Here is a 23,543-nt window from a genome sequence, read left to right as displayed (position 1 = left end):
CCCTGCAAGCCTCGAGCAACCTTTAATTAAATCTAAATTAAAATGAGCAAACCGAAGCATAGGTTCAGTGTTTGGCTTTTATTAAAGTTAGGAATTGATTACTCATGGCAGGGATCCCAGCTTACGGTTTAATCATGCCTGGGAATCCACAAAAAAGCGTGTTGCGGTGACATCTAGTGGCTGCACGTCGAAGGTGCAAGCGGAGCATTAAGGGGGATTACGTGTCCCCTGTGGCTTAACCCTAAGTGCTTAAATAGCAAGATAAGCTTGGGAAAGAAGCGGCAAGTTAGTTTGTCTCAGGAAGCCGCGGCTAATAACGGCACCTGCTTGTGCGGCAGGGGCCTCACTGGCTGTTTGGTCGGTCCACATTAGCTTTAGCTGTGGGCTAATTAGCATTAGCAGTGGGCTAGTTAGCATTAGCACTGGGTTTGCTCTTGAGGTATGGCCTAAATTGAGCTGTACTGTTGCAGGTCTGAGGGCGGCCTGTAGCGCGGTGGTTAAGGTACATCACTGGGACCTGCAAGTTTGGTGGTTCAATCCCCGGGGTAGCCACAATAACATCCGCACAGCCGTCTGCCAAATGCCATTAATGTAATGTAATGTAATGTAATGCAGGTTGAAACCCAGGAAGAGCGAGGAGGTTCTCTGGGAGTACGGCAGCAGGGCTACGAAGGTGAGGGGGGAGAGGCTGACCTTGGAGGACTTTGCGCAGTTTTTGAACCTCGCCGTCTCGGACATGCTGAGAGACATGTTCTCCCTCTTCGATGAGGTAAGCCTTAACGTACCTTCTTCCAGCTGATTCAGACGCGCGTTTCCACCATTTCACATGGATCACAGCAGGCGGTTGGCGGAAGAACGGTTTTAGGGCGGTACAGGGTTCTTTGCCCTCCTAATCACATTTTACCATTGTGCTCTAGTCCACTATAATGACATCCGTTTTGCAGTCTACCGTGATCCATGTGAGTGCAGCATTATTTTGTTTTGACGAGTAGATGTTTTTAACGCAGCTGGTTTGTGTTTGTCTTAAAGTCGCCGTTAGCCGTACACACTGCATGCTTGCAGCAGGGACAGAGTCAATATATTCTGCAGCTGTGAAATGCATTAGATATGGGAGGTAACGTTTTTTTATTTGATTATTGAACAGTCTGCTGCAAACACTTCATGCTTCATTGTATGGATAATCTGTCAAGGGGCTTGATGTATTGAACTCTTGGGAGTCCTGTTATTATATTACTTCGGTGATTCATAAACTCCAGAAGACATAATAACATTAAAAGGGACACATGGCATATACTAGTCTGTGGTTGTCCTACTTTGAAAACATGGTTGAGGAAGGTGGTTTTAGTAGTTACACATCACACAGTCATTCTTCCTCCCAAAGCGGCCCCAGGTATAATTGTACATTTCATCTCACACGTACACACACGTGTGCACACGCACGTACACGCACGCACGCACACGCACGCACGCACATTCTCAAGCAAATTGCATGCGCAGTAGGGGGTGCTCATTAGCATGAAATGGGCAGAATCTTTACCCCTAATTTGGTGCTTTTCCCTTATCCTTCATTAGCAAACATGCCAGGTAATGCAGCTGCAAAATCCATACCCAGTCCATTATCCAGCTCTCCTAATTGGGTCTCATGTCATAGCCTTATTTTTAATGGCATTAGATCTTCACAAAATGTTGTCAATTTGGAAAAAGTGGTGTAATTAATACAAAGACAATGCATTATACAGTGTAACTGCATATTGCTTTGGTTTTAAGGGCAAAGCACAAAATCCATTGTGAAATTCCATTTCCTTGAGCATTTGAACTACGGAGCTAACTGAACTTGCTGTGGTTTTAGACATGGATGAATGAATTCGCAAATTCTGTACAACTACATCATGCATAACAATCTACTGAAGTATTTGGCAACCTCAAGTGTGTGTGCGTGTGTGCGTGCGTGTGCTTCCTTCCTTCTTTATCACTTCCTTATCTGTCTTTGGCATAACTCTGCTCCTCCATCCATCCATCCATTATCTTAACCCGCTTATCCTGAACAGGGTCGCAGGGGGGCTGGAGCCTATCCCAGCATACATTGGGCGAAAGGCAGGAATACACCCTGGACAGGTCGCCAGTCCATCACAGGGCACACACACCATTCACTCACACACTCATACTCATACCTATGGGCAATTTAGACTCTCCAATCAGCCTAACGTGCATGTCTTTGGACTGTGGGAGGAAACCGGCGTACCCGGAGGAAACCCACGCAGACACGGGGAGAACATGCAAACTCCGCACAGAGAGGCCCCGGCCGACGGGGATTCGAACCCAGGACCTCCTTGCTGTGAGGCGGCAGTGCTACCCACTGCACCATCCGTGCCGCCTTCTCTCTCTCTCTCTGCTCCTGACATGCCAATAACAGGCTCCAACGGCAATCAAAAGCCTAGTATCAGGACTAGATACTGAAAGCGTTCTAAAACAACTGATAAGCCGGCTGTCCAATTACTTTGGGTCCCATGAAATGGGGGGCGGTGGGGACTATGTATAAAAGGGGATGCAATTCCTACATGAATGGATGATAATAGCCTGAAATGAAAGGTCTGCACTTTAACCTCATAGTCATTGTTTCATTTCAAATCCATTGTCCTGGAGTATAGAGCCAAAGGAACATAAATTATACCACTGTTCACAAAAACAAACTGAATTGCTATCTGCATACTGTACTTCTGCTTTAAGTTTTTTAAATCTGTGACTGTTTCTTTTAGCACGAGGACGGGACAATGGACATCAGAGAGTATGTGATTGCCTTGTCTGTTGTATGCAGGCCATCAAAAACCCTGGAAACAATAAAACTAGCCTTCACGGTAAGTACCTCTCACACTATGAGGCTATGGAGCCTCAACCTCGTCAGCCATTATTGTCATTTTCACACTTTATCACTGCGCAAATATTTCCATATTATCTCTGACTTACTGATTACAATAAGTCAGAGTAATGTTAAGTGCTATAGGGAATGTGATTGTAACCTTTCCCAACATAGACATGTTTCGAAAAATGAGAACAGTTATGACACAAGTGGGCATGTGCAAAGTGCACATTAATTTAAATGCAAATATTTTAAACTGTGCATGGTGATATTGGAATGTTTTTGCAGTGTTTATAAAATGATTGTGTGAATGTGATTTTAATCAGATGTTCGAGGCAGAGGAGGACGGTGCTATCGTGGAGGATGAGCTGGCCTGCATATTGAAGACTGCTCTCGGAGTGCCAGACTTGAACGTAACGGACCTCTTCAGCGCCATTGACATCCAGGACAAAGGGAAGATCACCTTCGGTAAAGAATGAGAAAATTAGAATTGTGACCAAGAGTACTGTGAAATAGATGTTCTAGGTCCGTGGTTCCCTGCCTCGATCCTGGTGACCCCTTGTGCATGCTGATTTATGATCCATCTGCAATTGCAATCCCAGAATTTCAGCTAGCTGCTAATTTCTTAGTGTGTGCATTGGATATTACCTTAGCATAGTGGGGGCAGGATGGATCACAACCAGATAACATTCCACCAATATGGGTTAAGAGAGCAGGGTACTTAAACACATGTCTCTCAAAGGCAATATTCAGCCTAATTACCTGACAATCAACAGCAGCATATCAACCCCTCCCAAATGCCCACTCTTGACTCCCTGAATGTGTCTTGTGAATAAGCCAACCAAGTGAAGGAAGGCCTGCATTTTTATGTGCTTACCTTGCCCTCAGAGGGGCACAGCTGGACTCTTGAAGATGTGGGGGAGGTGAAAGTGTCTTAGCTGGAACTGGCAATCTACTTATTAAAGTTCCCTTATGGTGTTAGAAGCAGGACTGAGCAGTATGATATTTTCATCAAACGATTCATGATTTTAGTATCTTTCTAAGGGGACCAAACATGAATATGCTAAGAGGTACACAAGTTCAGTTGTTGTATGCTTCTAAAGAAAGAGTTTCCTTCTTGTAACAATAGAGCTGATACTTACACTTGCAACCTGCACCTTCAAGAAGCACTTGTTCCATTTAACAAAGCCAAATCGCACCACGTTGGTTCCAGCTCAAAGCTGGAATTGCTGGAATTCTATTTCAACTGTCATGATTCAATGACCATAATTCTGTGTATCAATTTTGAGATTTTCAATCAATGATTTCAGTTTGATGCCTTCACTTAAAATTAAAAGGTCTTTATTCCTTTCAGCATGTGGGCAGTGGGGTTGGGAGGCAGGATTGAGGACAACATACCACAAATATGGTTTAAGAGAGCAGGGTACTGAAACACATGGTCAATGAGAGAGTTTGCTAAAGTAATAATAATCAAGGCGATTTCTCTCAAAGACAATATTCAGACTTGTTACCCGACAAGCCACGTTGTCAGAAATGGCTAGCATTCCATGAACAATTTTCATGCTGTGCTTATTATGCTATATTGAAACCAATTACATAAAAAGTGGTAGATAACACAATTATTTAACTGATCAAATTAAAGACCGGTGAATCAGTAGATACAGTGAGTTAGGGAGTGGAGGGGAAAGGTGCAGCCTGAAAAGGTTCTGACCTCTGCAGGTTGTTCATTCCACCACCGTCGGGCCAGAACAGACAGCTGCACTTTATTTGTGCCTTTCAAAATAGAGAAGAAATTTGTCCATCAGCTACATTGTAGAAACAAACTTTTTTTAAGAACATTAACGTGGGCAGTCTTCACGGTTAAAATGAGCCACAATGCAGTGCGCATATTTCTGTAGCTGTAGATTGTCCCTAGCTAAAAGTAACAACGTTATCGCTGTGCCGTTTCCCGCCATTAATCACCGTGCCTTTGTGATGTCACAGAGGAGTTCCGGAGCTTTGCGGAGGAGCGCCCAGACTTTGCGGAGCACTTCCTGTACCCCCACCAATCAGGCTTCCAGAACGGCGGTGACAGCCCCTCCCCCACCGCCATTTGCAACGGGTTCTGCACGGACTTCACCCCCGAAGGGCACATGGGCGCCGGAGATGAGTCGCGGAAGAAGGTGGACTGAGCGGCTGGGTGAGACCAAACGGCTTTCGCCGGCGAAGGTGTGCCGCGTCTGAACAGTCTGATGAGTCAGGATCACGACCCCCCCCTCCCCCCGCCACCACGTCCCCAGCTCCCCCACCTGACCCTGTTCCTATTTATTACTTTTTTAATGTTCTGTAGTCCTCTCTTTTCCTTTTGGGAGTCTTATCTGTCAAAGAAAGGAACTTGTGAATGTGCTACATGAATTCTTGAAGGGGCACCAAACGCTTTTTACATTTCCTTGTTCCTATTTCTGTTCCTTGTTATGGCCAAGGTGGAACATACGGACTTCATGTTTAAAACCGAACAATCAAACTTCACTCCACGTGCATCAGCTCACCGTGATAATCTCACCACCGTCGTCTCAGTAAGACGTCTTCAGGCGGAACCTTCCCTGAAGATGGGAAAAGAGCATTTGCCTAGGATGGGTTTGAAACGTCATTGAAACAGTATTGGGGAATACTGAACGCATCTGAATGGCCTTCATGCACCGGACAGGATTTGGATTTGGATTTGTCTGTACATTTCAGTGCATGTAGGTAAATTGGCGTTTTTTGGGCTGAATTTGAGATAAGCTCAGGGGATCATTAATGAGCCATGGTATTTCTTTGATAAATTCACATCCTGTGGTTATTATGGTTGTATTCAGTACATTGGCCAGAGATCACTCACCAAAACATTTTTGTGACACTGCCGTTGTTTTTCGCTCACCACGAACGACCGATTAAATTCAGCCACAATGTGCTTCTCCCTCATCTCTGAAATACCATTTTAGCAAGTTTATTTCTGCAACTGCTGTTAAACTGTATGTTGCATTACCATCTAAAAGATAACACTCGCTTAATTAATGCGTGACTAGGTTAAGGGACGACGCACGTTACGGTTAATTGAATTCATACGCAAATATATTAAGTGATAAGCAATGCCGATTTCATATTAAATTACTGAACTGTTGTGGACCAAAAAGAAAATAAACGAACACTGACTAACTGAATGAACAAACGGTGACAGGAGATCAATACGGGACAGTTATGACAATGACTTTAGATTTTTGTTTTTTTAGGGATCCCTATCCCAAGTATATTTTTTTATTATTATTTTCTTCATCAATGAGATAAGCATCTACTAAGGAGTTCAACGTGAGACATGTAAGAGGGAAATGGTCTTTTGCCTGCCTTTTTCTATGTGTTTTGGTTTTAAATGAATGGTTTTTTCATATTACTGTGGTTCAAACTCAGATTTAAAAAAATAATGGTGTTTCTCTAAAACATTTGAAGCATTTGATGCAAAACATCAACAGATTTTTCTCCCCTTCCCTCTTACACACAAACTACTATGACATTACCAGGTAATCTACTGAGAGAGGTTTCTAATATATGTCTTCCATTTCATTTTTAGATGTGATTTGTAGTGATTGTTATCTTTGGACAAAATTGTGAGGGAAAAAGGCCCATGAGTCTGGCTTTTAAGCAACGTTTATACCTTTAGTATTAAATAAGCTTTGCACCTTTGTTTAGTTTGGCACCTTTTTTAATGCACAATGCTTTAAACCCTATGTGAATAGCCCCTTGGTCAAAGGATACTTTCCTTTGAATTGTTCTCCATGAACATGTTCCCAAATTTATAAGTATTAATTGGAAAATTACTTTTTTGTATTTGTTGTTTAGAATTTTTAATATTTAAAATGTGAATAAAAAAAAACCAGTAGGATTCAATTTAAATTACGAAACACCTTATTACAATGGTACAGTCTCTGCCAGTTTCTGGTCTTGCAAGTATATTTTATCTTTGATTACCAGTGCAGTCATTTAATTTTTCCTCCTGCTTTTATTTTTGCTCTTTGGTCATTAAAATGCAATATCTACATTTTAATGACCAAATGGCAAGCCGACAAACATTAAAAACTGAGAATTTTACTATTTCCCCCCTTGTTACATATTTAATACAGAGGTAATTGGTTTTATGTATTATTGTTATTTTTTTAATAGAGACGAGATGAACTCCAATGACTTTATGATCTATACAACTTAATAGTGCTCTTTTTCATAACATTACTTACTGTGAGCACAAGCTTAACTGGTTAAATCAAATGGCAGGTGGTTGCACCTTTAGATATAAAAACACCCTTGTGTACAGTGTCAGTGTGTTTGACGATGGCAACACCAGTTGCGCTCAACATTTGGTACAGGGAGTGCAATTTTGTCTCTTCTGTTAAGATGCCCCAAAAATACAGCCAGTGAGCACTTTATTAGGTATTTATTAGACTTATTTTTTTGACTTTCTGGTCTTCTGCTGCTGTAGCCTATCCACTTTGACACATTGTGTGTTCCGCTCTTCTGCATACCACTGTTGTAATGTGTGGTTATTTGCGTCACTTTCCTTTGACCAGTCTGGCCATTCTCCTCTGAACTCTCTAATTAGCATGGTGTTTCTGCCCACAGAACTGCTGCTCACTGGATATTTTTTGTTTTTCACACCATTCTCTGCAAACTCTAGAGACTGTTGTGCATGAAAATCCCAGGAGATTAGCAGTTTCTGAGATATTCAACCCACATTTTCTTGCGCCAACAATCATTGAACATAATTTTGTCATTTAGATCCCATTTCTTCCCCATTCTGACATTTGGTCTGAAAAACAGCTGAACCTCTTGACCATGTCTGCATGCTTTTATGCATTTAGTTGCTGCCACATGATTAATAAGCTGGTGTGCAGGTTTACCTAATAAAGTGCTCAGTGAGTGTATATTTCTAATACGACCGCTAAGAAAACACATTATAAAATCTGCACTAGCAGGGAATTTGAATCACAGTATTTTGGCATTAGCCACAAGACAGGTGGACCAGGCACTGAACCCACCCCATGGAGCAGGGATGGAGGCCGCAGTGTCTGCTGGTATTTGGAGTTTCCTTTCATTCCACTGGAAAGTGAAGCATTGGGAACAAGGTGTGTGAATTCTTTAGCCAATCGATGACTTGAATGAATCACAGGTACTGAAAGAGAGGAAACCGGCACACACTGTGGCTCCCAGGACAGCATTCCATACCACGGAAACCACGCTAACACACATTGATGCACATTAGCATATATGATTACAGCCAAATTATAGCAAATTATGTCTGATGCAGAACCTCTGAAAATCATCTGCCGATTCGTAGTAACCTGTTTATTCTCCTGGCTTGTTATTACCTTAGACATGTTGCTCATTGTCTTCAGGACCCAAGATTCTGTATATCCATGACGATGCATCCACATACTGCAGATGGTATAGAAAGCATGCTTTTAAGGGTTTTATTCTTTTCTCCTGTAAAAATGACAGTACTCGTATCTCATTTTTTTGTTGGTGCATTGAATAGTATTCAGAAGAAAGAATAAACGTACCATTTCGATAATAACAAACTCACTTTACAGTGAAAAACATTTTTTATTGACTTTTTTTTTTTTTTTAATTTTTTTTTTTACTTTGACTTCTTAAAGATTCTTTTCTTTCAATCATTTTAAATTTGAGTGATGTGTATTTTGAACATTCCAGTTGCAAGATTGTTGCAGTTGCATTTTAATGTTTATGAATGGACCTATATTTTATTCCCCCCCCCCCCCCCCCCCCTCTCCCACTGCCATGGCGATAGATCTTTCATTGGAAAGAGCAGTGAGCGTAATTGATCTGTACTGCTCATTGGAATATAATGCTTCCCTTCTAATGACCTTTGTGGGATATTGGAAAACTGCATTTTTTTGTGTGTTCAGCTGTATGAACTTGTACATTGTTACTCTTGATATTGTTCCAGCTACCATTTCTTTCTGACGTTTTTGCCATTCCTGTGTATGGTGTTGTGGTTCATTTAAGTTATTAATGATCGCCGTGCTACTGGCGATATTCAAAAGTCTCCTACAGGCAGGAACGAAAGTATAATGCGAGATGCTGGGGATTTATTTTTTTCGACCATTGCTGCCAGTGACTTGATAATTTTCTTTTTACCCAGTCTATTTGCTCTTAATAAATCTCTTCTGTGTGGAAGAAATGGTCAGTTCAGTACAAAAATTTCAGATATATGAAACAATACCTTAAACAATACATAACTAGTGCTGTTATGGTAAGAAGGAATGTATCCAATATGCAATCAATGTCTGTCAACAATCAACACCTGTCTGGGGTAACAAAGAAATTTATATAGCATTGTAAAAAAGGTTTTTTGGTCACCTCACCTGTTTATCTTTCACGCTCCTGTTCTCTTGGTTTATCATATATGTGTTACCTGCAGAAAAAAAGGTACCTGCAGAAAACGATGTCATTTTGGCCTAGAGTGTTTTCTTACTTAAATGAATGATTGAATTAAGTGATTGTTTGGCCAGCGGTCCCTGAGGTGCAGTTACCTTGCGTATGATGGGACCGAACCTTGGCTTTCAGTGTGTGCACAGCTGTGGGTTGTTCTTCACTATTGCCTCTTGTGTCCAGTAGTATGCTTCTTGCTGACACAGTCCTATTGTTTTCTTTTTCCCTGTGAAATGTGACGGAGAATGTTTTCTAGCATGTGAAGGCCTAGGATTATTGTAGACAAAAAAAAAAAACTGAACATGAATGGTTTACCTGCTTTCATTGAATATGTGAACGTCTAACTATCTGAATCAAGGATTTTATTTGACTTTTTTTCAAAGGGAGTGTTTTCATGTGTAACTAACCATGTAGTCTTGTACTCTGTATCAATTCTTTAGTGAGTGCATTGTCTCAGGATTATATTCAAGTGGGTTATGACAGGAGGAATGCAGATTTAAATATCTATGAGTTATTCGATTGGTTGGTTGGCTTTGGCAACCTGTCTGGACCGGAAAGCCTGCGTTATGGCTGTGCTTTTTAGTGCACAATGTCTTAATATAGCGTTATGCAAAGCTGCCACCTAAAAAGCCGAACAAACGCGAGACCCAATACAAAACACTTCATTTATAAACGGTTGACTGCACAAAAAGTCCTTATTCAATAGAATTTGAAATGGAATTCAGACATTTATTGAGGGATACTTGATCTGAGTGGTTGGGTCTCCTGTGTGTTGTTGTTGAGGTCGGGGTGGGGCTCGTTTATATGGTTACACATTGTTTCATTGACTTTTTTTCCATTTTCGGGGAGGGCGCAACGATTGTTTTTTTGTTGTAACATTTGTATTTCTGGGTAGGTGTCAATTATCCTGGGTGACATCGATTCTCATTCCACAAACATGAGTACAATATTTGGGAGGTCTGTTTCGGCAGGGTGAAAGAAATAACCCCCCCCCCCCCCCCCCACCAGAAGCCATCTTGCTTGATGTGTCAAGTGTGTTAAGACTGGTTTCACCCTCTGAAATACATATAGACGGTCAATCCACCCCCTTCATGTGTGACGTCTCTTCCATTTATATACCTCATGAGAAGGAGCTCTTGTTCTTGCTGTTTTTTTTTTTTTGTTTTTTTTTTAACTTTATAAAAACAGATGTATTCTTATTTATTCTACTGTTGCCTGCTTCCTGTTATGTCCTACTGTAAGTTGAACTGAAGACGAAAGAAATTCAGTTTACTTCTCTTGCTTGGAGTATTCTCTGTCTTTCTGATGGTTCACTCTGGGGACCGCATTGCAGAATTTACCCTAACTCCTCCCCCTGCCCCCCAAATTATATTTTTGATGTATTGAAAGGAGCTCTTCGACAAAAAAAATATGATTTGATACGTTGTTTCTTACCTTAAAAGAGAGAGAGAGAAAAAATCTCATGTTTTAATTGATCCCTCGAACCTCTCCAAGCAGATTGTGTGTTTCAGGTCAGAGGTACTAGGAATGATTTGAGACATGATTGTTTTTTATTATTTTCTAGGTATGGTAACATCAAATTATAGTTTTTGAAGAACTTTTAAGAGTCATTGCTCAAGCTACCTTGAATTGTCTGGTGAAGACTGCTATGATTTAACTTGTTATTGTGAAACTTAATAATAAAAAAAAATGAATCAAGTATTTATTCACCTGGAGTTGTTTTTCCCCCCCCCCCATTTGCTGTTCACTGTGGAATCCTACTGTGTTTGTTAAAAAATATAACTGCAAGCAGCAATTTACGGGGTCCAAGCAGCATGCAACAATTATGAATTTTTATGCTGTAAAGATGCATATTGGATGAATGGTAAGAACATTTTAGTCTCTAAAAATGGTATTCCCTAGCATACAAAGTTGTGTGATGATCTGCCATTGCCAAGGCTGTTGGCCATGTTTTGATTTTTGGCTCGGCACAAGCCAAGGTATCTTAGGAAAAAATAACTTTGATTCTCGACCACACGGTTCAGGAGGTAAGGGCAAAAATGTAAATGTGTTGCGTTACAGTGCCACCATCTGGCCACTAGGCATTATTGCTATTACCTGCGTGGTGGGTGGGCAGACCTGCCAAGTTTCATAGCTCAAGGACCTGTGGTTTTTGCAGCTCATTCCGTTTTAGGGAAGAATGAAAACAATAGGGTTTAAGCTCCTTCACTGCTTGGACCCCTAATAACTACATAAAGAGTATGAATAAAATTGTGGCTAGGATTGTAGAAGGATGATGATGATGCTTACCGTATATTGTGAAATCAAGCCATTGCCCAAAAAGAATGCAACATCTTGTGTGTGTATGTGTGTATATATATATATACATTTAGCATTTTAAGAGAATATACAGTGAACTCCATCATTCTTGGGATGATGTAATACCCCTGGTTTAATACTTTGTGCAAACACTTTGTGCAAACAGATGGTGTGGATTTTTATCTATAATTTGTTATTAGAGAGCACATTTGGAGGGATTTTTGACCATTCCTGCATGCAGAACTTTTCACAATCATTGATATCCCCCTCTTCAGTTCAGACCACACGTTTTTCGTGGGATTTAAATCTGGAGACTGAGACTGTGATGGCCATGGCAGAACAGGTTCCTAGCTGAGCCAACCAGATTTTCTGCCAAGATTTCCTGGTACTTTGTTGAATTCATTGTGCCATTGATCTTAAATAGTGTCCCTGGACCACTGGCAGTAAAACATCTCCAAAACAGCAATGACCCACCGCCGTATTTGACAGTAGCACATGTAACCAAAGCACTCTCGTCCAGTCATAATTCCAGTGAGGTTAGACAAACTCAAGATGCTTGGTTTTGTTTATTGTTCTCAGTAAGGGCTGTCTTTGTGCAAGTGCCTTGCAGCGTTCTGGAAAAAGGTCTTGTGGACTGATAAGACCACGATTAACTTGTATCAGAGTGATGGCAAGACAAAAGTGTGGCGTCTCAGAGAAAATGCCCAAGATCCAAAGCACCCCCCAACTGTGAAACGTGGTGGGGATGTTAAATATAACATTTTGGTGAGGGGGTTACAGCTTTGGCATGTATGGCTGCCACTGGTGCTGGCTCACTTGTCTTCATTGGTGATATAACTTAGCAGTGATCTCTAACCCTGGTCCTGGAGAGCTACTGGTTCTGCTGGTTTTCGTTTTCACCTTACAATCAGCACCCTGTTGAGACCCAGGTAACCAGGTGAGGTGAGCTAAGTGTGTTAACATCTGCTCTAATTGATTAATTAAGTGTAGAGTAACCATGAAAATCAGCAGATCCTGTAGCTCCCCAGGACCAGGGTGGAGACCGCTGTTTTGTAGGAACAGCAGAATAAACTCTGAAGTGCACAGAAGCATCTTATCATCTTAAAGCAAATGTAAAATGGGGCTATGTATAGGACATGCACTTAAATTAATGCTGGAAATGTACCCCTTAACTGTACACCTTCTGCCACTTCTAGATCTACTTGTGGTGTTCACTGTGGTTTGCATAATGCTGTTTGCATACAGTACCTCTGCTCAAGGGTATAACTGTACTATCCCACTTGTGGTCAGAAGGCCAGTGCCTGAAGACACACTTTATCACCCTCCCACCTCTGTTCAGATTTACTGAAGATATTTCATGTGGGAGGAATAAATACTATATTTTTAACTTGTTAAATGCCCCCTGTGCTCCTTGTGTCAGGCTGTATGTGGGAGGAGTAAATATGATATTTTTAAATTGCTAAATGCCTGTGCTTGTTGTGTCAGACTGGTATCTAGTGTTGTTAAGAGAAGCATTGCCCGCCCACATATTGAAGTTCGCTCACCAGGTGCAGAATATAGCAGAAGAAAGAAAGCAAATAACAGCTTGGTAGTCCTTGCAGAGAATATAGTGTATGACATGCTGCTAGAATATGTCGTCATTGTCGACTTGACACTGAAAGTTCCAGGGATGCATACTGAGCCCTACCTCTGTGTAGATGTGACAGTATGTGTGTGCCTGAAGAAGTAACCCATCACTTTGCATTGATACAGTGGCCATTATCAGTTCACCACTACAGGCGGACAGTAAATCTTTACCATCTTAAAGGTCACCAGGGAGAGGCAAATTGCCTCCGTAAGCTCCTGGTAATCGCAGAGCGTGAGATTCAGACGGTTATTACCTTTCCTTCACTCCGCTCCCTGCCCGTAAAGTTGAAAAACCTGCTATAAAATAGTGCAATCTGACTAGCAGCACAAAAGACTGATGTTCACCATAATGTTATTCATCACCCACTGGTTTTCCGATACTGTACGGCAGGTGGCTGGGGTTTCAGTTGGAATTTTATGACTAATTAAAACGCTGGATTGATGTCTTGTGTGCTGCTGCAGACTTATGTTGCGCTGACCTCTTGGATGAACCCCTGCAACACCAATTTCCTCAGGTTTTATGTTCTGTAAAGAGCACCTGAAAGCAAGAAGAATGGAAGAAATAAAATCCATCCTGCTGGAGAAAAAGAGACGGAACATGTATGCGTTCTATTCTGCCTACAGTATGTGCCTGTTGACATTTGAATTTGTTTATATTTGCCATTAGGCATGAGAAAGTCATGCCGCTGAATGGATGGAACTGAGTGGGCAGTGGCATATCCAAGGACAGACCCTTTGCTTTACTCAGTTGAATGCAATATATCTCCTTTTCAGCGACTGAATGATAGTTACCGTAACAGTTGTACAATTGTAGCCATTTTAAACATGTATGTGGGCATGCATTTCATGTGACTAAATGTAGGAGTTTACTATTATAGTGAATAGGCCGGTTCATATTTGTCCCTCCACCCACTTTGCAAAGGTAAAGGTGTCATCTATGTCAGAGTATAAGGAAAGCAGGAACGTGAACATAGTGCCTTGCTTTTATACAATGTAAAACCTTATCAGCATTTCCATGAATAATGGAGAATAGATTGAATCAAATTTATCTGTACACTTGTAACCTTTTATAGGGTTCACCCAAAATGAAATTAAAGTATGTTTCCACTCAAACAGAATGGTATCGACTACATTTTCATTTACATTTTCAAGCATGAAAATTTACATTTGAACTCTAAATGAAACAGCAGCTTTTCTTTCCAAATATATTGGCACGGTTACTCGCAAACACCAATAGAGCTAAAAAATGCACATTTTAATTGTGTCGATCAATCATTTAGTCAGTGTATTGGACATCAAATCTTTATATATCTAATCATAGTAAATGAGGTATATGCTAGGAACATTTAAGTTGTGGTTAACTGCTTTTGACAAATACTGTACAAACATGTCTGTTTTATGTATGTATTTATGTATGTGTTTTTATGTAACTAGGTTTGCTTTATGTGTATATCTTATATGAAACTATTAAGCAATTGGTATGGGCATGGTTTTGTGATAAATTATGAAATAAATCCTGTTCTTTAAAAGGATCCATCAGTCATATCAGTGATTTTAGATGACATATTTGCCTTAATGGAGCCCCTTTTCCTGGCTTTGGGTGCAGTAGGACACATGCATAACAAGCAATGACAACCAGGCAACAATGCACAATGCATTAATTACAGGAACATGCTGTAGATTACAATTAGACACGTGCTTGCAATGGCTGTTTTGTGAAATTAGTCTGTATTCAACCATTCAACAGTGCGTCCATCATCTTTGCACTGAGAGCGGTTATCTTGGCTAATAACAGCTATTTTCCTCCATCTTTTGTGCCGATCCCATGGTGTTTTGGACCGTTGAATAGAGTCTGCCACTCATCTGTGTGGGAGTTTGGATTTGCATTCTGCAGTTGTAGCCTTTTCCCAGTGCTAAATATAGCTACCTCACAACGGCTAACTTCTAGTTTATACAAAGGCCTGAACCAAGATTCTAATTTTGCAGTCGTCACATTGTGTGTTCATTATTTACAATTCTTTATTTTGAATCACCATTCACACGTTTTTGTGCATTCAACTAATTCAGCTATGTTTGTTATGTACTGAATGTACAGTGTGTATGTTTGAAACTATGGAAATTAGGGCCCTGATGTGCATATCTGAGAGATCTTCATGGGGCCCACAATCTCTTTGTGTGTGTATGTGTGTACACGGCTGGCCTGTAGTGTAGTGGTTAAGGTACATGACTGGGACATGCAAGGTCGGTGGTTCTAATCCCGGTGTAGCCACAATAAGATCCGCACAGCCGTTGGGCCCTTGAGCAAGGCCCTTAACCCTGCATTGCTCCAGGGGAGGATTGTCTCCTGCTTAGTCTAATCAACTGTACGTCGCTCTGGATAAGAGCGTCTGCCAAATGCTAATAATGTAATGTAATACACTGAATGTCTAGTAATCTGTACACTGTATGTGAAGAGTATTCTGGCCTGATTACAGTCAATACATTTTTTATTATGAAATCCAGATTCAATGGAATCTGTTACTGCTCAGCTTAATTTAAATCAAATGTCCCCCTCAGTTTCAGATGTATTACAAAAATTGACCATACTCATGTGTTATGAATAAAATAAGTTTCCCCATGCACCTGGACAACACAACGTGAAACATTTTTTCTAGGAAAAAAGGCGCTTCTCAAGTTGGTTGATTTTAGCAAATGTTAGCAGACATTTTAATTCCAATCGTATTTATCTGTCAAATAAATCATGGAATATACAATGGTCTTACATTGTGCAGAGTATGCATGAAAAATAGAAGAATATGATATTGAAAAAATATATTTTTGATACAGTGCCATCTTGTGGCACTAGAATAAAGTACATTATCTTTTAGTCACACTGAAATCTCTTTGCAATGATATCATTAATTTGCGAATTTGAGTGAAATGTATGAATATGTAAATACAATACAAATAATTGGCCTGGTATTTCAGGTTGTTGTGTGGTTAGTTCAGTGTATGAGTCACTTTATTTGACAGTAGCTGTCCAGTCAAGACACATTTAATGAGAATCTGTGCAAGCACTCTTTTTTAAAATTATTAATTCACATGGGGTATAAATATGTAGCAAACAAAATAATACATATTGTGCTAATTAAATACAGTCTGTATTTATTGTACCAAAATAAAAAGCAAAACCACAGAAAGATGACAGCAGCTTCACACATGGTGCACTTTCTTAAATGTATCCATAGAGGGCGATATTAACAAGCATATTGATATTATACGCATGTACACAGACATTCCCACAAACAGTTTTAAACAGCCACAATATGATCATTATCAATATGGATTATGTTTTGTAACAATTTATTGCAACTAAAACTTCTGCAATTCATTCAAGACAAAAAAAAAGATTTTACCATGTGCTATTATTGAATCCACACCACTGATTGTGAAGTTGTCTTTGACCCATAGTGAACTGAGAATATAATTTCCACGAGACCATTCCAAGACTATGCTTTACTTCATTAAAACACATTGGCATTATATTGTTATTTATTCGCATACGTATATGGTCATGGCAGTTTTTGAATTAATTACATATTATTAATAGATTTTTGAATGTCTTTTTTCAACAGATACAGATGATTTCAGTTAAACTGATCCATTTCATGTCAGATCCATAAACATTATGCTTTCCAAAGCCTAGGACATCAGTGACATGGCGGGTTTTAACTCTCGGCTTGCACTGTGTTTCCAACTCTTGAGTTCAATTAGCATCTGTAAGAGGAAGACGGAGCACATCCTTCAGGGGAGCTGGCACACTGTGAACCAGCTATTCAAAAGACTCCAGTCCTGCACTCTATCTGGCCATCATTGCCTGTGGAACACAATGTTGTCATCGTGCTCCAGTGCTGAGAACATTATGGAAATTTCAATGCCAAAACACTTTAGTTCTGCTTCATTTATTCTGTTGAGGGAATTTGATGTAAGAATGCCCTAATAACATGTATCATTTAGCCTGCCGCTGAGATGCTCCCTTTACAATTCAGACAATTTTCATAAACGCTGCCAAAACAGATGTTTCCCATTTTAAGGGTCTGGGGCAGCAAGAAATAAACATCACGGGCCATTTCATTAAATCCAAGGACAAGAAACAAATCTGTTATTTATTGTGTCCTTGCATAGGAGCACCGTGCAACTCGGCAGCAAATTGCTTTTTGGTGGCTAATGGTGTTTTCTAATGTGCTTGTGAAATAATAAATTCACATTCCAAAAGCATGATCATTGTTCTTATACAAAGATCAAATTAACCTGTGTATCTTTTAAAGGCAATTTGTGATGCATCATAGGTAAATGGAAAGCAAAGTAACCTTCAACATCGATTGATTTCAATGTTCTGGGAAACTATACTGAAATGGAGGAATTTGTGTATTATTCCCCAAACAGTGAAGAATATGGGCTGGAAAAACTTTATGAGCATGGCGATATTGTCTCTGGGTTCCAGTGGTGATAGTTAGGGCATGAATGAGAAAAAAAATAAAAATATTGTCATAATGAACCATTTCAGAGAATACATGCCAAAATCTAAATCTACTTATAATCTTTGTTTGTTAATATTCTCTGCCGTTTTTAATGCTTGTTGTGGTTTCATAACCTTACCTTACCTAAAATAAATAGAATAGAATATTAGTAAATGTTTGACAAATAATATACAGATTGTATAAGTATTCTTTACTTTACTGTAATTGGACACACCTAGTAGCCTTTGATGAGGTTTGACCAATAAACGAAAATGTGATAGTTCTGTCATATGCACACACACACACACACACACACAGTACTTGCATGCAAAATTGTCCTCAGACTAACTGTCCCCCTGACTGTCCTTATATAGTAAATGGTGCAATTCAATCTTACAACCAGCCAGGGTGTTTGTAAAGTAGCAGTAATATTCACATAAATGGTTAGTTTTACTTTCGTTGTAGGCATTTAAAATCACCAGGGCAAAGGCCAGGGGCAAGTTACAAATAAGCACATCTAACATTGATAATACAATAGTGCCAAAAATATATGAAATCACTGACAAATCTGAATTAATTGTACAGATATTGTCTTTATACTGTTAGGTATTTTTCTATTATCTGTAATGAAACTCTGACTCACTGTGATAAATGTTACCAACTGTTTTCTCAATAGGCCTTCCCAGTTTCACCATCCACTTTTCTCTCCATCCATTTTCATACAAATTGTTTTCCTAGTTGCATAAAACATGTGTTAACATGTATATTCTAAAAATCCATTCCTTATCTGTATTCCATATCCAACATTTTTCTGCAGTAATATAGGCTTATACATGCCACACTTTTAAGGGGGGGGGGGGCTCACATTCAGTTGATTTGCATAGGGTATGTTGGAATAAATATGCTATTTCAATTATTTGCAAACACGTCATCATAGATTACTTTTTTTAGTGAATTTATATCAACTATACCCAAGCAGCAGATACATCACTGTTCTTAAAATGAAAATGTTTATGACCATATCCATGAATATGTTAATATGAGTTTAGGGGGTGTGGTCATCTTGGTTAATGGTCGAGTGAGAGTCGGGTTCTAGTTCTAGAGGATATGGTTCAGGATGTTTAATCATGCTCATGAGATACATATCATAAAACATGTCAAATTTTAATTCCTAACAAGAAATGTTGTCTCACAGGAGAAAAGGATTGCTCTTCTCAATAGCTTGTAAAAAATGTAATCAGGAAAAAAATAAATTAATTGCAAGCACAGTAACAACCTAGCATAATACTGCGATCCAAGTGTATTTTTTTAACCAGACCAGAATCTTCGTGGAGCAGGGGAAATGAGTCATGCTGGCGGGAATGAGAGCCTTGTGATTATTCATGAAACCACCACTCAATGTGCAACTTAAAAGCAGTGGTTAATGTCCCATCTGTTAATTTTACCACAAGTGAAGTAAAAGCTGATTTTATAAGCAAAAGACCAGATTAAAATGTGTCTTCTCCTCTAGTAAAAGATTATGCTTTCTTTGGGAATTAGAAAACCCGTGTCTGCTGAATAGCTGGCTATGTCTTGGGGGTTACGATTTAAAGCAAAAATGACAGTGTATAAACCGGCCACTTATCAAGTAAACATAACATTCCTGAGTCCTGATAAGAAATCAAAGGTGTTAGCTACCTCATTGCAATAAAAAGGGTGTCAAGACAATGCGGTGAGCAACAGTTATCCTGCTTTCCCTCGCTTTCCAGATTTTACAAGTAGGCCTATTCTATTTAGTATTATGACCCTCGGAAAATGGCTTAGGTCCATTGGATTCATAGAGATACAGCATTAATCTTAAAAGCATGCTTCACATCTATATGGGTAGCATAAAAGGAATGTGAATGCTTGTGCTTGTTGAACTGTGAGTAGACTATGTTGCGTCAAGGTGAAGTGAAAGTTCAGAGTATTCAACTGCCAATGCCGCGCTCAGACCTCCACACTGAAGTGGTTACTTCACGCTGACCGCCTCGACATCCAGGACCGCTGCTCTCTCCCACCCCAGGCTGTTAATGGAGTCAGAGTGCCGTGACACAGGGGCAGCCGCCAGCTTCTCTTCACTCAAGAATAGCCGTTACACTTAAATGGTTCGCTTCGGGCCCGTACAATTTGTACGGCTAAAGTCACCAAGAGAAATTAGCGTCGACCAGAGCATTTGCAATTACGTTTGTCCTGTTGTCCTGTTTTGTGCATTTCTAAAATGGGCCCACTCCCCAGACGTTGTCTGTGTCCATCTGGAATGGAAAAATATCAATGGTACTTCAATGCTTTTATCTCCGACATATTTAGCGCTGGGGAAAATGGAGAACGGGCCGTGGCCTGGACGATCGATAATGTTCGGTAGCCCACTGGAGTAATGACTCATTTTGTTTAGTTACGGCTACCAGGAGAATATACCTTTCAGTCTATGTGCAGGAAAACAACATAGTTGACAAAATCAGCACAGTTTAGAACTAACTGATTAATTATACTCGGAGAAGTAGGCCAAGCCATAGGCTTAACAAAGACAACTGTTTTGGAACATCACTTAGAGGAAAGGGAACACTGATGAGTGTAGTAATGGCAAAGGAAAGCACTTTGGAAAAGCGGTTCACAAATAAAATGTATGATTATTATTATTATTATTAAAGGACCTGATAGGAAGCCCTCTACTGTTGAAAAACAAATATTTTTCTCTATAATGAAGAAAAAACCCCAAACACCTCTGTGAGAGACAGGAAGCAGTCATGGATGTTTCAGTGACTACTGTTTGCAAGAGACTTCATGAACAGAACTACAGAGGCTACACTGCAAGATACAAACCACTAGCTTGCAAAAACGGGATGGCCAAGCTACCATTTACTAAGAAATACGTATGTAAAAGAGCCTGCAGAGCCTGAACAAAATTCACTTCAGAGTCATGGCAAGAGTAAATTGTGGAGGCCCAAAGGAACTGGTCAAGACACAAAGCACAGGCCGCCCCTCTTCTGAGACACATGGTGGGCATTATGATTCTGCCACAGATACTGGCTCACTTGTTTTCAGTGATGATATAACTTCTAATAACAGCAGTGGAAAGAAATCTGAAGTATACAGTAGCATCTTACTGAAGCTCAGTTTCAACCAAATAGCTCCAAAGTCATTGGATGGTGCTTCATCCTACTGCATGACAGTGATGCCAAACAAACTCCTAAAGCAACTGGAAACTGCTAAGCAACTCTTGCCTGGCCAAGTCATTCACGCAAACGGAATCCAACTGAACATGAATTGCATTTGCTGAAGTCCTTCGTGCAAAGGGTACAACATAAGTTATCACCAAAGATTCAAACACACACCCTGAATACAGGCCCAGATCCCCATCCCCTATACGCCAACACCTGTAAAATGGTCTGATTTTGCCCAACAGTTTCCTCAAGCAATGCAGCAGTAGATGCATCGCAATTGTGGCTCAAACTGAACTTTACATTGACATCACAGTATTAGCAAAGATTCATAGTGTAAGAGAGCTAGGTTCCAGTGAGGCCGGGGGTGTTTTGCCTTTATGAACCCTATGCAGTTATTTGGCTGAGGTGAAATAATGTACCTCATGCTGTGTACTGGTATCAGATCATTCATTCAGACTATAGTGTTCAAGTATGCATAAGTGACTTGTGCGTAGCATGATAAGCTATCCTTATACAGCACTCATTGCATTGTGGGAATATCTCCTTACTTGCCTGTGGTCTTCCAGCTTGCTTGTCACCTGACTACAAAATGAACCCAATAAACCACCGTAAAGATAAGAGTTTTTCCCTGAATATAGAAATAATATAATCAGTGAAGTTAATATGTTTATCTGTCACAGACTGGAATTTGATGAGTTTGTGTCAGTTGTGTTTAATAACATCGTAGCAAAGGTAATATGGGTGGCTGTAAGCATATATTTAGCTGTGAAAGATCCTTTGGATTAATTTCCCATGTGGAATATTGCTTTTTGGCATGATTTTGACTTGTGGTGTTTTATGCTAATATGCTGTCTCTTTTGAATTTTTTATAAACATAACAGAAATGACAGCAAGGGTGAAGGAACACAGAGGCTTAGACGCATTTTGCATCTGTGTGTGTATGTACATTTTTGAAAACAGTAATTATTTTGTTGCTGATTTTAACAATGAAGAAAAAAAGATAAATATTGGGTTTAATTTAGTCATATTGTAAACAGAATATATCTGCATATGTTCTGAGCCATTCAGGAACCCAGTGAACCATTACTTAAAAAAAAAAGAAATTGCCCTTTTTCCATGTTCAAAGGAATATTCAAACTCAGCTAGAATATTTGGAAAATGTCTTTTCTTCTGAGATATCCGGCTGGAAATATTCAAATGAGAATGTTTGATGCTGAAGCAATAAGTACAGTATAAACTCTGTGTTTTATGTCTGGGGTAGATATGCAGACGGCGTTTTCCATGGTAGCAGACACAAAATATATTGAATTTGTTAGTGAACAGATAATTACTTTATAAATTGGCCACTGGGAGACACTACAGATGACGCTATCTCTGGAAATTGTGTTTCAGAGAGACAAACATAAAACAAACAGTCATTCTCATTGGGAAAAGGAATCCGTCAGATTTAATGAAGGAAAGATTTTTCATTTCGTATCTTGATTTAGCATTTTTATTTGGCCAGCTCTGTGCTAAATCACATTAACAATGTTTATAGTTGCATAAACATTTCTGCTTGCATTTGCACTTACATTTAATACATGCAGCTGATTTCATTGTGAAAAATGATCAAGGAAACTCATTATTGCCATGACATGACAGCCAAAAAAATATAGGAATTGTACTGGTAAAAAGGTGAGGGGAGACCTTATGGGGAACTGAACAACCTTAAAGTCATTAGTTTAGCTTGATTTGCAGTCACCTCCATAATTATTGGCACCCTTGATGAAGATAAACAAAAAGACTGTATAATAATATCTTATATTGCAGTTTTCCAACCTGCAAAATTGGAAAACTCTGCAGGTACTATATTAGGTATTTATTAGACTTATTTTTTTATACTTCTACTGCTGTAGCCTATCCACTTAGAGTTAAGATGTTATTGTGTGTTCAGAGATGTTCTTCTGCATATCCCTGTTGTAATGTGTGGTCATTCGCGTTACTGTCACCTTCCTACCAGCTTTGACCGTTCTGGCTAGTCTCCTCTAACAAGACGTTTCTGTCTGTAGAACTGCTGCTCACTGAATTTTTTCTTTTTTTTCTTTTTGCACCATTCTTTGGAAAATCTACATGCATGAAAATCCCAGGAGATCAGCAGTTTCTCAGATACTCAAACCACCCTGTTTGCCACCAACAATCATTCCACGGTCAAAGTCACTTAGATAACATTTTTTCTCCATTCTGATGGTTGATGTGAACATTAACCGAAGCTCCTGACCCATATCTACATGATTGTATGCACTGCACTGCTGCCAAACAATTGGCTGATTACATATTTGCATGAATAAGTAGATGTAATAAAGTAAAAATCGATGAGTGTATATTATGTTATTATTGATGATTTGATGGAATCAAAAATCACAAATTTCTGTGATCATACTTGTTCCATTACATTACATTACATTACATTACATTACTGGCATTTGGCAGACGCTCTTATCCAGGGCGACGTACAACAAAGTTCCCAACAAAGTACATAAATAAAACCCCTGTTTGGGTACTTTATGCAGTGTGGACCCTCTCCTTGCAAGGATAATGGCACTGAGCCTTTTTATATAATGTCTTATGCAATTGAAGAAAACA

The 23,543-nt window shown here is 39.6% G+C and overlaps 1 protein-coding gene across 2 annotated transcripts in view; it reads left to right on the top strand.

The window, feature by feature from the left end:
• The window catches only part of lpcat1 (lysophosphatidylcholine acyltransferase 1), a 52,675-nt gene extending 41,660 nt beyond the window's left edge, over positions 1 to 11,015 (top strand). Inside the window, exons 11-15 of one of the 2 annotated variants that reach the window (XM_061255178.1) lie at positions 616 to 769; positions 2,757 to 2,855; positions 3,184 to 3,325; positions 4,841 to 5,065; positions 5,320 to 11,015. In XM_061255178.1, coding sequence (XP_061111162.1) covers positions 616 to 769; positions 2,757 to 2,855; positions 3,184 to 3,325; positions 4,841 to 5,028 — 583 coding nt within the window. In that variant the 3' untranslated portion in view covers positions 5,029 to 5,065; positions 5,320 to 11,015. Of the gene's footprint in view, positions 1 to 615; positions 770 to 2,756; positions 2,856 to 3,183; positions 3,326 to 4,840 lie in introns of both variants that reach the window. The other variant, XM_061255177.1, reaches the window with a different exon arrangement.
• The last annotated feature ends 12,528 nt before the right edge of the window (positions 11,016 to 23,543 follow it).

The sequence above is a fragment of the Conger conger genome, chromosome 9 (assembly GCF_963514075.1).
Source record: "Conger conger chromosome 9, fConCon1.1, whole genome shotgun sequence".
Lineage (NCBI taxonomy): Eukaryota > Metazoa > Chordata > Actinopteri > Anguilliformes > Congridae > Conger > Conger conger.
The sequence above is the reverse complement of the archived record's forward strand: the minus strand, read 5'-3'. Positions and strand labels throughout refer to the sequence as shown.